At 44.1% G+C, this 14,526-nt stretch overlaps 1 protein-coding gene across 1 annotated transcript; it reads left to right on the top strand.

Annotated features, from left to right (window-relative positions):
• The first annotated feature begins 8,195 nt into the window (after nucleotides 1–8,195).
• On the top strand, nucleotides 8,196–13,371 carry LOC119312344 (serine/threonine-protein phosphatase PP2A-2 catalytic subunit). Its single transcript, XM_037588069.1, has 11 exons — nucleotides 8,196–8,528; nucleotides 9,083–9,139; nucleotides 10,955–11,038; nucleotides 11,139–11,210; nucleotides 11,314–11,385; nucleotides 11,495–11,535; nucleotides 11,652–11,718; nucleotides 11,822–12,013; nucleotides 12,108–12,197; nucleotides 12,274–12,381; nucleotides 12,721–13,371. The coding sequence occupies exons 1-11, from the start codon at nucleotides 8,454–8,456 to the stop codon at nucleotides 12,784–12,786; spliced, it is 924 nt and encodes a 307-aa protein (XP_037443966.1). The 5' UTR covers nucleotides 8,196–8,453; the 3' UTR covers nucleotides 12,787–13,371.
• The last annotated feature ends 1,155 nt before the right edge of the window (nucleotides 13,372–14,526 follow it).

Here is a 14,526-nt window from a genome sequence, read left to right as displayed (position 1 = left end):
CTTATCAAGATATGTGCTTTGTGAAAGTCCAATTAAGCGTCTTGATATATCTCTATAGATCTTGATGCCCAATATGTAAGCAGCTTCACCGAGATCTTTCATTGAAATATTCTTATTGAAGTATCCTTTTATGCTATCCAGAAATTCAGTATCATTTCCAATCAACAATATGTCGTACACATATAATATTAGAAATGCTACAGAGCTCCCACTCACTTTCTTGTAAATACAGGCTTCTCCAAAAGTCTATATAAAACCATATGCTTTGATCATACTATCAAAGCGTATATTCCAACTCTGAGAGGCTTGCACCAGTCCATAAATGGATCGCTGGAGCTTGCACACTTTGTTAGCACCCTTTGGATCGACAAAACCTTCTGGTTGCATCATATACAACTCTTCTTTAAGAAATCCATTAAGGAATGTAGTTTTGACATCCATTTGGACAAATTTCATAATCATAAAATGCGGCAATTGCTAACATGATTTGGACAGACCTAAGCATTGCTACGGGTGAGAAGGTCTCATCGTAGTCAACTCCTTGAACTTGTAGAAAACCTTTCGCAACAAGTCAAGCTTTGTAGACAGTAACATTACCGTCAGCGTCAGTCTTCTTATTAAAGATCCATTTATTTTCTATGGCATGCCGATCATCGGGCAAGTCCACCAAAGTCACACTTTGTTCTCATACATGGATCCCATCTCAAATTTCATGGCCTCAAGACATTTCACGAAATCTGGGCTCATCATCGCTTCCTCTTAGTTTGTAGGTTCATCATGGTCTAGTAACATGACATCCAGAATAGGATTACCGTACCACTCTGGTGTGGATCATACTCTGGATGACCTACGAGGTTCGGTAGTAACTTGATCTGAAGTACCATGATCATCGTCATTAGCTTCCTCACTAATTGGTGTAGGAATCAATGGAACTGATTTCTGTGATGAACTACCTTCCAATTCAGTAGAAGGTACGATTACCTCATCAAGTTCTACTTTCCTCCCACTCACTTCTTTTGAGAGAAACTCCTCTAGAAAGGATCCATTTTTAGCAACAAATATCTTGCCTTCGGATCTGTGATAGAAGGTGTACCCGACAATTTCCTTTGGATATCCTATGAAGATGCACTTCTTCGATTTGGGGTTGAGCTTATCAGGTTGAAGTTTTTTCACATAAGCATCGCAGCCCCAAACATTAAAAAACGACAACTTTGGTTTCTTGCCAAACCACAGTTCATATGGCGTCATCTCGACAGATTTCGATGGTGCCCTATTTAACATGAATGCAGCCGTCTCTAAAGCATAACCCCAAAACGATAGCGGTAAATCAGTAAGAGACATCATAGATCGCACCATATACAATAAAGTACGGTTACGATGTTCGGACACACCATTACGTTGTGGTGTTCCAGGTGGCATTAGCTGTGAAACTATTCCACATTGTTTCAAATCAAGACCAAACTCGTAACTCAAATATTCTCCTCCACGATCAGATCGTAGAAACTTTATTTTCTTGTTACGATGATTTTCCACTTCACTCTGAAATTCTTTGAACTTTTCAAACGTTTCAGACTTATATTTCATTAAGTAGATATACCCATATCTGCTCAAATCATCTGTGAAGGTCAGAAAATAACGATACCGGCCACGAGCCTCAATACTCATTGGACCGCATATATCGGTATGTATTATTTCTAATAAATCAGTAGCTCGTTCCATTTTTCCGGAGAACGGAGTTTTAGTCATCTTGCCCAAGAGGCATGGTTCGCAAGCACCAAGTGATTCATAATCAAGTGATTCCAAAAGTCCATCAGCATGGAGTTTCTTCATGCGCTTTACACCAATATGACCTAAACGGGAGTGCCACAAATAAGTTGCACTATCATTATTAACTTTGCATCTTTTGGCTTCAATATTATGAACATGTGTATCACCACGATCGAGATTCAACAAAAATAGACCACTTAGCAAGGGTGCATGACCATAAAAGATATTACTCATAAAAATAGAACAACCATTATTCTCTGATTTAAATGAATAACCGTCTCGCATCAAACAAGATCCAGATATAATGTTCATGCTTAATGCTGGAACCAAATAACGATTATTCAGGTCTAAAACTAACCCCAAAGGTAGATGTAGAGGTAGCGTGCCGACGGCGATCACATCGACCTTGGAACCATTTCCGACGCGCATCGTCACCTCATCTTTAGCCAATCTTCGCTTGATTTGTAGCCCCCGTTTCGAGTTGCAAATATGAGAAACAAAACCAATATCAAATACCTAGGCGCTACTGTGAGCATTAGTAAGGTACACATCAATAACATGTATATCAAATATACCTTTCACTTTGTCATCCTTTTTATCCGCCAAATACATGGGGCAGTTCCGCTTCCAGTGACCAGTCCCTTTGCAGTAGAAGCACTCAGTTTCAGGCTTAGGTCCAGACTTGGGCTTCTTCCCTTGATCAACAACTTGCTTGTCGTTCTTCTTAAAGTTCCCCTTCTTTCCTTTGCCCTTTTTCTTGAAACTAGTGGTCTTGTTGACCATCAACACTTGATGCTCCTTTTTGATTTCTACCTCCGCAGCCTTTAGCATTGCGAAGAGCTCAGGAATTTTCTTGTTCATCCCTTACATATTATAGTTCATCACGAAGCCTTTATAGCTTGGTAGCAGTGATTGAAGAACTCTGTCAATGACACTATCATCAGGAAGATTAACTCCCAGCTGAGTCAAGTGGTTATGGTACCCAGACATTCTGAATATGTGTTCACTGACAGAACTATTCTCCTCCATTTTGCATCTGTAGAACTTGTTGGAGACTTCATATCTCTCAACTCGGGCATTTGCTTGAAATATTAACTTCAACTCTTGGAACATCTCATATGCTCCATGACGTTCAAAACATCTTGGAAGTCCCGATTCTAAGCCTTAAAGCATGGCACACTGAACTGTCGAGTAGTCATCAACATGCGTCTGCCAGGCATTCACAATGTGTGCAGTTGCTGGCATAGGTGGTACACCTAGCGGTGCTTCCAGGACGCAATTCTTCTGTGCAGCAATGAGGATCATCCTCAAGTTACGGACCCAGTCCGTGTAATTTCTACCATCATCTTTCAGCTTAGCTTTCTCTAGAAACGCATTAAAATTCAAAGGAACGGTAGCATGGGGCATTGATCTACAACAAAATAGACATGCAAAAACTATCAGGACTAAGTTCATGATAAATTTAAAGTTTAATTAATCATATTACTTAAGAACTCCCACTTAGACATCCCTCTAGTCATCTAAATGATCACGTGATCCAAATCAACTAAACCATGTTCAATCATCACGTGAGATGGAGTAGTTTTCAATGGTGAACATCACTATGTTGATCATATCTACTATATGATTCACGTTCGACCTTCCGGTCTCAGTGTTCCGAGGCCATATCTGCATATGCTAGGCTCGTCAAGTTTAACCCGAGTATTTTGCACGTGAAAACTGGCTTGCACCCATTGTATGTGAACGTAGAGCTTATCACACCCGATCATCACATGGTGTCTCGGCACGATGAACTGTAGCAATGGTGCATACTCAGGGAGAACACTTGTACCTTGAAATTTAGTAGGGGGTCATCTTATAATGCTACCGCCGTACTAAGCAAAATAAGATGCATAAGAGATAAACATCACATGCAATCAAAATATGTGACATGATATGGCCATCATCGTCTTGTGTTCATGATCTCCACCACCGAAGCATCGTCATGATCTCCATCGTCACTGGTGCGACACCTTGATCTCCATCGAAGCATCGTTGTCGTCTCACCAACTATTGCTTCTATGACTATCGCTACCGCTTAGTGATAAAGTAAAGCAATTACATGGCGATTGCATTGCATACAATAAAGCGATAACCATATGGCTCCTGCCAGTTGCCGATAACTCTGTTACAAAACATGATCATCTCATACAACAATTTATATCACATCATGTCTTGACCATATCACATCACAACAAGCCCTGCAAAAACAAGTTAGACGTCCTCTACTTTGTTGTTGCAAATTTTACGCGACTACTATGGGCTTCTAGCAAGAATCGTTCTTACCTACGCATCAAAACCACAAGGATTTTTCGTCCAGTGTGCTGTTTTAACCTTCAACAAGGACCGACCGTAGTCAAACTTGATTCAACTAAAGTTGGAGAAACAAACACCCGCCAGCCACCTATGTGCAAAGCACGTCGGTAGAACCAGTCTCATGAACACAGTCATGTAATGTCGGTCCGAGCCGCTTCATCCAACAATACCGTTGAATCAAAGTAAGACGTTGGTGGTAAGCAGTATGACTATTATCGCCCACAACTCTTTGTGTTCTACTCATGCATATAACATCTACGCATAAACCTGGCTCGGATGCCACTGTTTGGGGAACGTAGTATTTCAAAAAAAATCCTACGATCATGCAAGATCTATCTATGTGATGCATAACAATGAGAGGGGAGAGTGTGTCCACGTACCCTCATAGACCGAAAGCGGAAGCGTTTAGTAACACGGTTGATGTAGTCGAACGTCTTCGCGATCCAACCGATCCAAGTACCGAATGTACGACACCTCCGCGTTCAACACACGTTCCGCTCGATGACGTCCCTCGTGCTCTTGATCTAGTTGAGGACGAGGGTGAGTTCCGTCAACACGATGGCGTGGCGACGGTGATGATGATGTTACCGACGCAGGGCTTCGCCTAAGCACTACGATGGTATGATCGAGGTAACTATGGAGGGGGGCATCACACACGGTTAAGAGAAACTTGTGTGTTCTAGGGTTCCCCCTACCGCCGTATATAAAGGAGGGAGGGGGAGGCTGGCCAGCCCCTGTAGGGAGCGCCAAGAGAGGGGAGTCCTACTAGGACTCCAAGTCCTAGTAGGATTCCACCTCACGGGGGAGGGGGAAAGGAAGGGAGAGGGGGCCCGCGCCCCCAACCCCTTGTCCAATTTGGACTTGGGCTTGGGGGGGGGGCGCCACCTCCTGGCTGCTGCCTCCTCTTCCCACTAAAGCCCACTAAGGCCCAACAACTCCCCCGGGGGTTCCGGTAATCTCCCGGTACTCTGGAAAATACCTGAACTTCTCCGGAACCATTCCGATATCCGAATATAGCCTTCCAATATATCAATATTTATGTCTCGACCATTTCGAGACTCCTCGTCACATCTGTGATCTCATCCGGGACTCCGAACAAACTTTGGTCATCAAAAACACATAACTCATAATACATGTCATCATCGAACGTTAAGCGTGCGGACCCTACGGGTTCGAGAACTACGTAGACATGATCGAGACACATCTCCGATCAATAACCTATATCAGAAACTGGATGCTCCTAGATATTCTACGAAGATCTTTATCGGTCAAACCGCATAACAACATACGTTGTTCCCTTTGTCATCGATATGTTACTTGCCCGAGATTTGATCGTCGATATCTTCGTACCTAGTTCAATTTCATTACCGGAAAGTCTCTTTACTCATTCTGTAATGCTTCATCCCGCAACTAACTCATTAGTCACATTGCTTGCAAGGCTTATAGTGATGAGCATTACCGAGAAGGCCCAGAGATACCTCTCCGATACACGGAGTGACAAATCCTAATCTCGATCTATGCCAACCCAACAAACACCTTCGGAGACACCTGTAGAGCATCTTTATAATCACCCAGTTACATTGTGACATTTGATAGCACACAAGGTGTTCCTCCGGTATTCGGTAGTTGCATAATCTCATAGTTTGAGGAACATGTATAAGTTATGAAGAAAGCAATAGCAATAAACTTAACGATCATTATGCTAAGCTAACGGATGGGTCGTGTCCATCACATCATTCTCTAATGATGTGATCCCGTTCATCATATGACAACACATGTCTATGGTTATGAAACATAACCATCTTTGATTAATGAGCTAGTCTAGTAGAGGCATACTAGGGACCATATGTTTTGTCTATGTATTCACACATGTACTAAATTTCCGGTTAATACAATTCTAGCATGAATAATAAACATTTATCATGATATAAGGAAATATAAATAACAACTTTATTATTGCATCTAGGGCATATTTCCTTCAGAGCCTCCAATCCGACGAGGGGCACCCGGCCATTAAGGATGCAAATGAGGAAATCTATACTAGACCATACTACAAGGGGGTCCCTCGCCCTGCTCACTGTTGGCGAGGCCAGAGGAAGAGTGGAGGGACCAAAGGAGGCTAGAACTAGAAAGCTTCTCGGAGAGGAGAGATGCGGAGAGAACGAGAAGAAAGAGAAGGTCGTGCGCGAATTGGAGCCGACTACTTAAGCAATTTTGAGAGTAATCAAACAATCATAACAAGTAAAACAAGTATAGTAACCAGAATGTAACAACTTGCATGCATAAAAGGGAGTAGGGAAGAATACACAAACATTGGGGACTCGAGAATGTTTTCCCGTGGTTCTGATAGTTGGCGATGTCCGACATCCATGTTGATGGAGGCTTCAAACCAAGGGATTCTAGGATCCATGGATCCTGGTCGTGTCACCCACCAAGCGGCCCATGAAGCACAACTAACCTATACCATCATGGCTTGCACCGAGAAGCCTCACTAGGGGTAGATTTTCATGAAGTGGATGGTACTTGTACTATTACAAACTCTTGGATGCTTCACTTGTAGAACTTGATAGGATAACAAGTGTACCCTAATTGTCTAGGATGCGCTCACCATCCAAGAGTAAGAAGCAAAGCAAAGTCACTTGGAAAGAACTCCTTGAAAGATCTTCAATCAAACCTTCTCTCAAGAATCCAAATGAATGACTCTCTCGCAAAGATATGAATGTGGCGAAAGAGATGATATCGAGGATTAGGGATTCAAGAAAGGGGAGTGCTTGGTTGTTGAAGAATCAAGAAGTGAACATGAAATCACCCAATACTTATTTCTTCTTCAGTTGCATTGGTATCTCTCTTCCTCGATAGGGAAAAGCCAGTCCATGCGACCAATGAAGTTACATATGCGAGTTCTCCCACTCAAACTTGCGTATTTCGGTCTTTGTCCATGCCACTCCGCACCGTCTCTGCCAGTTGCCGCCAGTTTACCATCAAATTTCCAATTTCCTTACATCTGGGACCCACCACTTCGCCACGTCAACCGCAACGAGGAGGTAACTCATTGATCCTTCTGGCCGATGCGGGCCCCAGAATGAGGCCATAATTTCAATTTTACCACTCTGATGTGTGCTGACTCGGTTGACTACTTAACTTGTTCCTGCCGATGTGGTGGACCACCGTTGAGGCCATAATTTCTTTTTTTTCCACTCTCGTGTGTGCCGATCGGTTGACTACTTAACTTATTCCTGCCGATGTGGTGGACCGCCGGTGAGGTCATAATTTCTTTTTTCCACTCACGTGTGTGCCGATCGGTTGACTACTTAACTTGATCCTGCCGATGTGGTGGACCGCCACTGAGGTCGTAATTTCTATTTGTCCACTCTAGTGTGTGTCGACTCGGTTGACTCCTTAACCATTCCTGCCGATGTGGGGGACCTGCCATTGAGACCATAATTTCCACTTTGCCACTCTGATGTGGGCCCACAAATATTGACTAGGAGACTTTTCTCACCGTTCTTGCATATGTTGGGACTCACCATTGAAGGCACGACACAAATATAATATCCAGAACGCCTCGCGAGCTCAAGCATTGATTTTTGGCGATCATCGCGTCTCCCATGACACACCGCTCTACCTACTAGCCGCCTATAACAACTGGCTACCCAACGTGCTCCAGTGGCACCTTCTCCTCATGCCTCCCGCACAATGATGCCCTCCAAGTGCACATGTCTTGTAGCATAATTTGTGATAAGTAAGTGTTGAACCCCACATGGAGCGAAAAGGATGACAATACCGACACGGGGCGAGTTCATGTCCGCCGGCGTCGAAGAAGAGAAGAAGGGCAACCGAGACGGCGAGAGGGGGGAGACCGAGCGCCACGTGGCGCGCGTGAGCCCGAAGCTTACTTAATTACAAACCAAGTATAGTTCAAATGGTTAGGTTTAGTTCCTACGGATGCTGGATTTGTTATGAATTTATTACCAGCCATCATCCATCGAGATCTACCACGAAAGTACTTTATTCTGCCTCGACATACATCGATCGTTGTTACCAACCCAACCCCCAACCTCACTGGTAGGCAGCAGAGCAACCTTCCTTCGCTCCCTGGTTGTCTCCGCGCGGCGACCACTTCACCACGACCTCTCCTCCACCTCGGCCTCGCCGCTATACAGCCAGCCGGGCTCGGCTCCAATCCAGACCAGACCGCAATTATATAACCACCGCCGCTCCCACCTTCCCAGAACTTTTGCCCCCCTCCCCACCTCTCGTTCCCTCCCCCTCCCCCTCCCCTCCCCACGCGCGCGCCGGCGAGATCTGCCCAGAGTGGACCCCCGGCGAGGATGAGCAGCCCCCATGGCGGCCTCGACGACCAGATCGAGCGCCTCATGCAGTGCAAGCCCCTCCCCGAGGCCGAGGTAACCAACCAACCAACCGCCGTCCTCCTCCGGCGCCCTCCCTCTCTTGCCGGCGTCTGCCTTTCTCTCTTGCCGGTGGTCCTGGGTGGGCGGGTCTCGCCAGATCTGGCGGAATTCCGGCGCCCGCCGGGGCTCCGGGGGAGATCGGGGTTCCGGGGCTCCGTTTCGCTGCTAGCTTGCTCGGAAATGGCCGTTTCGCTGGTCCCTGCGGCGGGTTTTCGGTGGTTGCTGGTTACTCTCGCGATTGCAAGCGAAGCAGAGCTGTTATGCTCTCGCAATTGGTTGCTGTTCGAGGGCCCGTCCTGCTCACGCAAGGTCACATTGATTTTTGGCAGCTGCTCCCCTGAAAAAGAAAAAGAAACGAATTTTGGCAGCTGGTTGATCTTGGGTGGGGTAGATGGAGGAGTCACGCAGGGTGGATTCGTTAGGGAGGCATATGGCTTGTCCAAACCTCCAAAGTTTCCACCTTCGGCCAAATTAGATGCCTTCCAAAGAGCTACAGTATAGATAGTTTGCCATCGATTTGCTCTCATCCTTGAGTATGTGCCGTACAGGTTAGAGCACTGTGCGAGAAGGCCAAGGAGATTTTGATGGAGGAGAGCAATGTTCAGGTATACTACTTTACTTCTCTACCGAGATGTCTGCCTTTACTCGACTGGTCAGAGCTTCCTTGCCATGAGCTAGCACATCTTGTCTCAGTCTCAACCTTGTTGTGTGCATCACAATTAGTCTCACCATTTTGGTATTCAGAGAAAGCCACAAGGCACTAGTCGAGTGAACAAGACAAGGATTTGTTATAACTTGTACTCTAAGGTTTTATGAACATTGAACAATACTGGTCTTTCAAACTCTAGAATGTGGTGGTTCTATCTGTTCAGAATAAGATGTATCCTGAGGTAACAGAACTCTGTTACATAACGGATCCTACGATACATTGTTCAACAAGCACAATTGTTTCTGTTGAGAGTGCTAGAGCCGTTACTCGTGGAGTTTCTGTTATCATGGATCTTTTGCTCATATCACCAAACACTTTCAGCAAATTAGATTTTTTTCATATTCGGGAACTCAAAATAACTTGAGTATGTTGGCCAAATCGACGAGTAAACACAATCAAAGAAAGGAGTGCAATTAACTTTACGAGGAGATGTGCAGACATCTGTACTTCCTGCGGACTACAAAACAATATGCTCCAATATTGAACTGGGTCTCCCTCGACCCTGACCTCAAACTGCCAAGCACGGGCTCATCAATAGTAATCGCAATATATTGGCAGTTTCAAGGTCAGAAACCTGGTATAACGATATTGTGACAACCACTGTTTTTGAGTCGCGCGACTAGTCGCACTGCCAGGGTTGACTCAAACCCCTCGATTAGTCGAGACTAGTCGTGACCTGTCGACCGGCCAGGCTTGACTCGTCATGAGTCGCCACCCCAGAACGTCTCGTCTGACTCGTAAACCTTGGTGACAACCAAGGTTCACCAAGGTTTACGAGTTGATGAGTCGATGAGTCATTCCGAGGTTGAGACTCATAGACTAAGTGTGAGTAATCTACACTAGTCGACACTGAAGTTGCGACTCATAGACTAGTCGGCCCTGGAGTTGAGACTCATAGACTAGTCTTGACTAGTCCTTGGACTCATAATCATGGTGACAACTGACAAGTATGGAAGATTGCTACTGGTATTTCCATACTAGAAGTTCTAAATTTGTACTAACACTAGCAAACAATAGATCTAGTACTTTGAAACAATACTATTTTTACCCATTATAGTAAGCACAATTTCAATATCACAATCAAGCAATAAATCTCAGATAGCAGAAATAACACACTGTTGTGATGTGCATGCATATCTATATTTCCTGAATATGTGGGTAAAAGAACAACACTGCATGATGTCTGTTCCTTCCTCCTGAAGTCTGTCCATTCTCGACAAAGGTGATGGGATATAGCCGCTGCTGCTAGGACATGCCTTCCAAAGAAAAACTAAGGAAGTCTCCTGAACAACACAAGCAATGCATGGCACTGGTTGACTGTACCATTCTTTCAGTCCTACTATGTTGATTAGTGAAAGGTTGAACTAATAAATGCAGCCACATGTCTTGCTGATAATGGTAGTTGGACATCTCAGCAAACTTGCTCCAGCATTTTCATTAATTACTTTCTTTCAATGGTTTTGGATAGAATATACAAGATGGAGCCGCTATCAGAACTCATGCCAAATGTACTATTGTTCTGTTTTGTGTCTGGCAACTGGCATGCGTTAGATTTTTTTAATGGGCCATGCAGACTTAAGCTAGCCCCATGGAATATGTGGAACTTGTGCTATGCAATGACCCCTTCATATAATTATGTGCCTCCTGTCTGCCAGATACACAATTGGGTTATTGTTTTGCCGGCAGTTTTAACGTTGGTGTTTACTTGCAGCCTGTAAGGAGTCCTGTTACAATCTGTGGTGATATTCATGGGCAGTTTCACGATCTTGCGGAACTGTTCCGAATTGGTGGAAAGGTACAAGTTCTCTTGTTCATGTTCCTTTGTGCCAGCTTCTTGAGTCATCTATAATGAAGTCTGATCTTCACTATACTGACGTCTTCTCCGTTTTTATCAGTGTCCGGATACAAATTACTTGTTTATGGGAGATTATGTAGATCGTGGCTACTATTCTGTCGAAACTGTCACGGTAAGAGTTAATGAGCAATATCTGCTTGTAGCTTACCAAGAAATTTGTGATATGTTTGTTACTATAGTAGCTCTTGTGACTAATGTAACCTTGAAATATACAGCTGTTGGTGTCCTTGAAAGTTCGTTATCCTCAGCGAATCACCATTCTTAGAGGAAACCATGAAAGCCGACAGGTAGATTATCTTACTCATACGAAGCTTCTAATGTTCTTTTTTGCATATTTCAGTTCCATTACATTTTTTAAACATTGACAGTTTCATTGAATAATTTTGGCATTTGCAGATCACTCAAGTTTATGGATTCTATGACGAGTGCTTAAGGAAGTAAGTGTCTTTGTTTGTATATAATGTATATAACCTAGTAGTAAAATAATAAGATGCCTCAGGTTATGTTTCTGCTTGTAGTATCTGAGATAAAGCTGGCAACACATTTATTGCAGGTATGGAAATGCAACTGTGTGGAAAACCTTTACGGATCTGTTTGACTACTTCCCCTTGACAGCATTGGTGTGTATTGCACTTCAGCAGCATTTCCATTTATAGGATGACCTATATGTCAAGTTTTTTATACATTATTATCTGGTTAAATTGACATGCAAACTTTCCATAGGTCGAGTCAGAAATATTTTGCTTGCATGGTGGATTATCACCATCCATTGAGACACTTGATAACATACGTAACTTTGACCGCACCCAAGAAGTTCCTCATGAAGGGCCCATGTGTGATCTTCTGTGGTCTGACCCCGATGATCGATGCGGTTGGGGTATTTCTCCTCGAGGCGCTGGATATACCTTCGGACAGGTATTTCTTATACAGAAAATTATTATTTGCTCAATGTATTATATGCCAATTCTGCGGTCATTTTCCACTGACCTTGCAACTCCTATCATTTCAGGATATATCAGAGCAGTTCAATCATACCAATAACTTACGACTTATTGCTAGAGCTCACCAGTTGGTGATGGAGGGATTCAACTGGGCTCATGTTAGTATCTGCATCCACACTTGTTTTTGTCTGTGGTCCGTACTACATCTGGTTAACACGTTACTGCATCAAACAGGAGCAAAAAGTGGTCACCATATTTAGTGCACCTAATTATTGCTACCGCTGTGGAAACATGGCATCAATCTTGGAAGTTGATGATTGCCGGGAGCATACTTTCATCCAGGTACATTATATATATCTCATTTCTACATTTGTTCTGGTAGATTTGATCAATTATATATCATTGATTAAAGATGAAGAATTATGATAATTTGAGGAGAAATAACAGATCCACTCATGTTACCCCAAGTGACATCAGTAACTGAACTGGTCAAGTGATTGACAGTTAGACACTGATACATGGACCAATAGATGAACAGTATGGCCAATTTGAGAATCCATAGGAAGTCACACCAAAATGTTTGAGCAATGCTTTTTGGCTTTCACAAACTGGGTATTTTTGCACGTGTTGATCATGTTGGATTTTTATTCATTGAGTTCCTGTGATTGTGTGATTCTGCAGTTCGAGCCGGCCCCGAGAAGGGGAGAACCAGACGTAACTCGTAGAACGCCAGACTACTTCCTGTGATGATGTGAAATCGGTGCCGACCTCTGCACCAAAGGTTTGATAACTAGCTGAAGTTTGTTGGCCGCAGACAAATCTTTTTGCTGAAAGTCAGTCTCCCGTGTGCTATTCTTGTTAATTTTTTCGCCCATGATGCCCCCTGGCTGCTTGCGAGCCGCTTCGCCGCATCGTGACCAAAGTGTATACCTACCTACAGCTGGAAGGAAAGGATCAATTGTGTTACTCACCTCTCTAATTGATTTGATGCTCTGCTTGGTGGATGCTGTGGTAGTGAACGAACTTGAGCATCAAGCAGGGTTTGTATTGTGAAAGGAAGCCTTTTCATTTCGTTCCCCCCTCTGTATTCATTTTTTCCCCATGTTCGCACGCTTCGCCTAATTTTTATTTTCTTTTGATGATTATTTGTTGTAGAGATGAACACTGTAGTTGTATGATCCCGTGCTGAGAGCCCTTGTTAGGTCTTGTGAACCCGTATTGACTTTCCGTATAGAATACCTGTACTTGTAGTATGCTGAGCAGTGTACTTATGGTGTGTCCTACCTTGTGGCATGAATGTTTGGTCCTGCTAGTGGATATATTTCTTGTTTACGAATGATGCAAAGATGCGGTATTATCCACAAGAAGAGCGTACATTATCATTACCCTTGTTATGCTCCCAAATATTTTTCACTTAGGACTAGCATGTTCAACAGTTAGGTGTGGCGGAGATGCGTATGTTGAGATGGATGTGTGGCCACACGAGGAAGGATCGAGTCCGGAATGATGATATACGAGATAGAGTTGGGGTAGCACCAATTGAGGAGATACTTGTCCAACATCGTTTGAGATGGTTTGGGCATATTCAGCGCAGGCCTCCAGAAGCTCCAGTGCATAGCGGACGGCTAAAGCGTGCGGAGAATGTCAAGAGAGGGCGGGGTCGACCGATTTTGACATGGGAGGAGTCCGTTAAGAGAGACCTGAAGGATTGGAGTATCGACAAAGAGCTAGCTATGGACAGGGGTGCGTGGAAGCTTGCTATCCATGTGCCAGAGGCATGAGTTGGTTGCGAGATCTTATGGATTTCACCTCTAGCCTACCCCAACTTGTTTGGGACTAAAGGCTTTGTTGTTGTTGTTGTTGTTGTTGTTGTACTAGCATTTTCTTTCTTCGAACGAGCATATTTCCCGTACTGCTCCCTTCGTTTCTGAACATAAGACCTTTTAGAGGTTTCAATACGGCCTACATACGGATGTATACAGGCGCACTTTAGAATGTAAATTCACTCATTTTGCGTCATATGTAGTCTGTATTGAGATCTCTAAAAGGTCTTATATTTGAGAACGGAGGGAGTACCCGGCATTGATTTTAATATTTCATGGCAGCGTGTGAACTCAAAAATACCATTGCGCGGCATGCTTAATAATTAGGCAAAGTATATAATGTGTTTCCGAGCAACGTTGGTGAGCGGCCTAAGATTTGAGCTGTTTGCAGCCACAAATCATAGCGTACAAAGGTTAGGAGATAGTAGATTCTGCAATAGGTTGTGTAAAGCGATGCAGCATCGCCAGGCCCAGTCGGCAACAGGTGTTGACGCACGCTGGTCGTGCAGGCAGAGGCAGGCATGTCGACGGCTTCGTCCTCCCTCCGTCGCTTTCCATCCCCAGCACCAATGGTGACACGGTCAGATAAAATTGCTTCTCCCTCCCTGACGTCATCAAACTCACGGCCGCAGTGCGCTCGTCGACACGTACTAGTAGCGTACGG

The sequence above is a fragment of the Triticum dicoccoides genome, chromosome 5B, assembly GCF_002162155.2.
Source record: "Triticum dicoccoides isolate Atlit2015 ecotype Zavitan chromosome 5B, WEW_v2.0, whole genome shotgun sequence".
NCBI lineage: Eukaryota > Viridiplantae > Streptophyta > Magnoliopsida > Poales > Poaceae > Triticum > Triticum dicoccoides.
The sequence above is the reverse complement of the archived record's forward strand: the minus strand, read 5'-3'. Positions and strand labels throughout refer to the sequence as shown.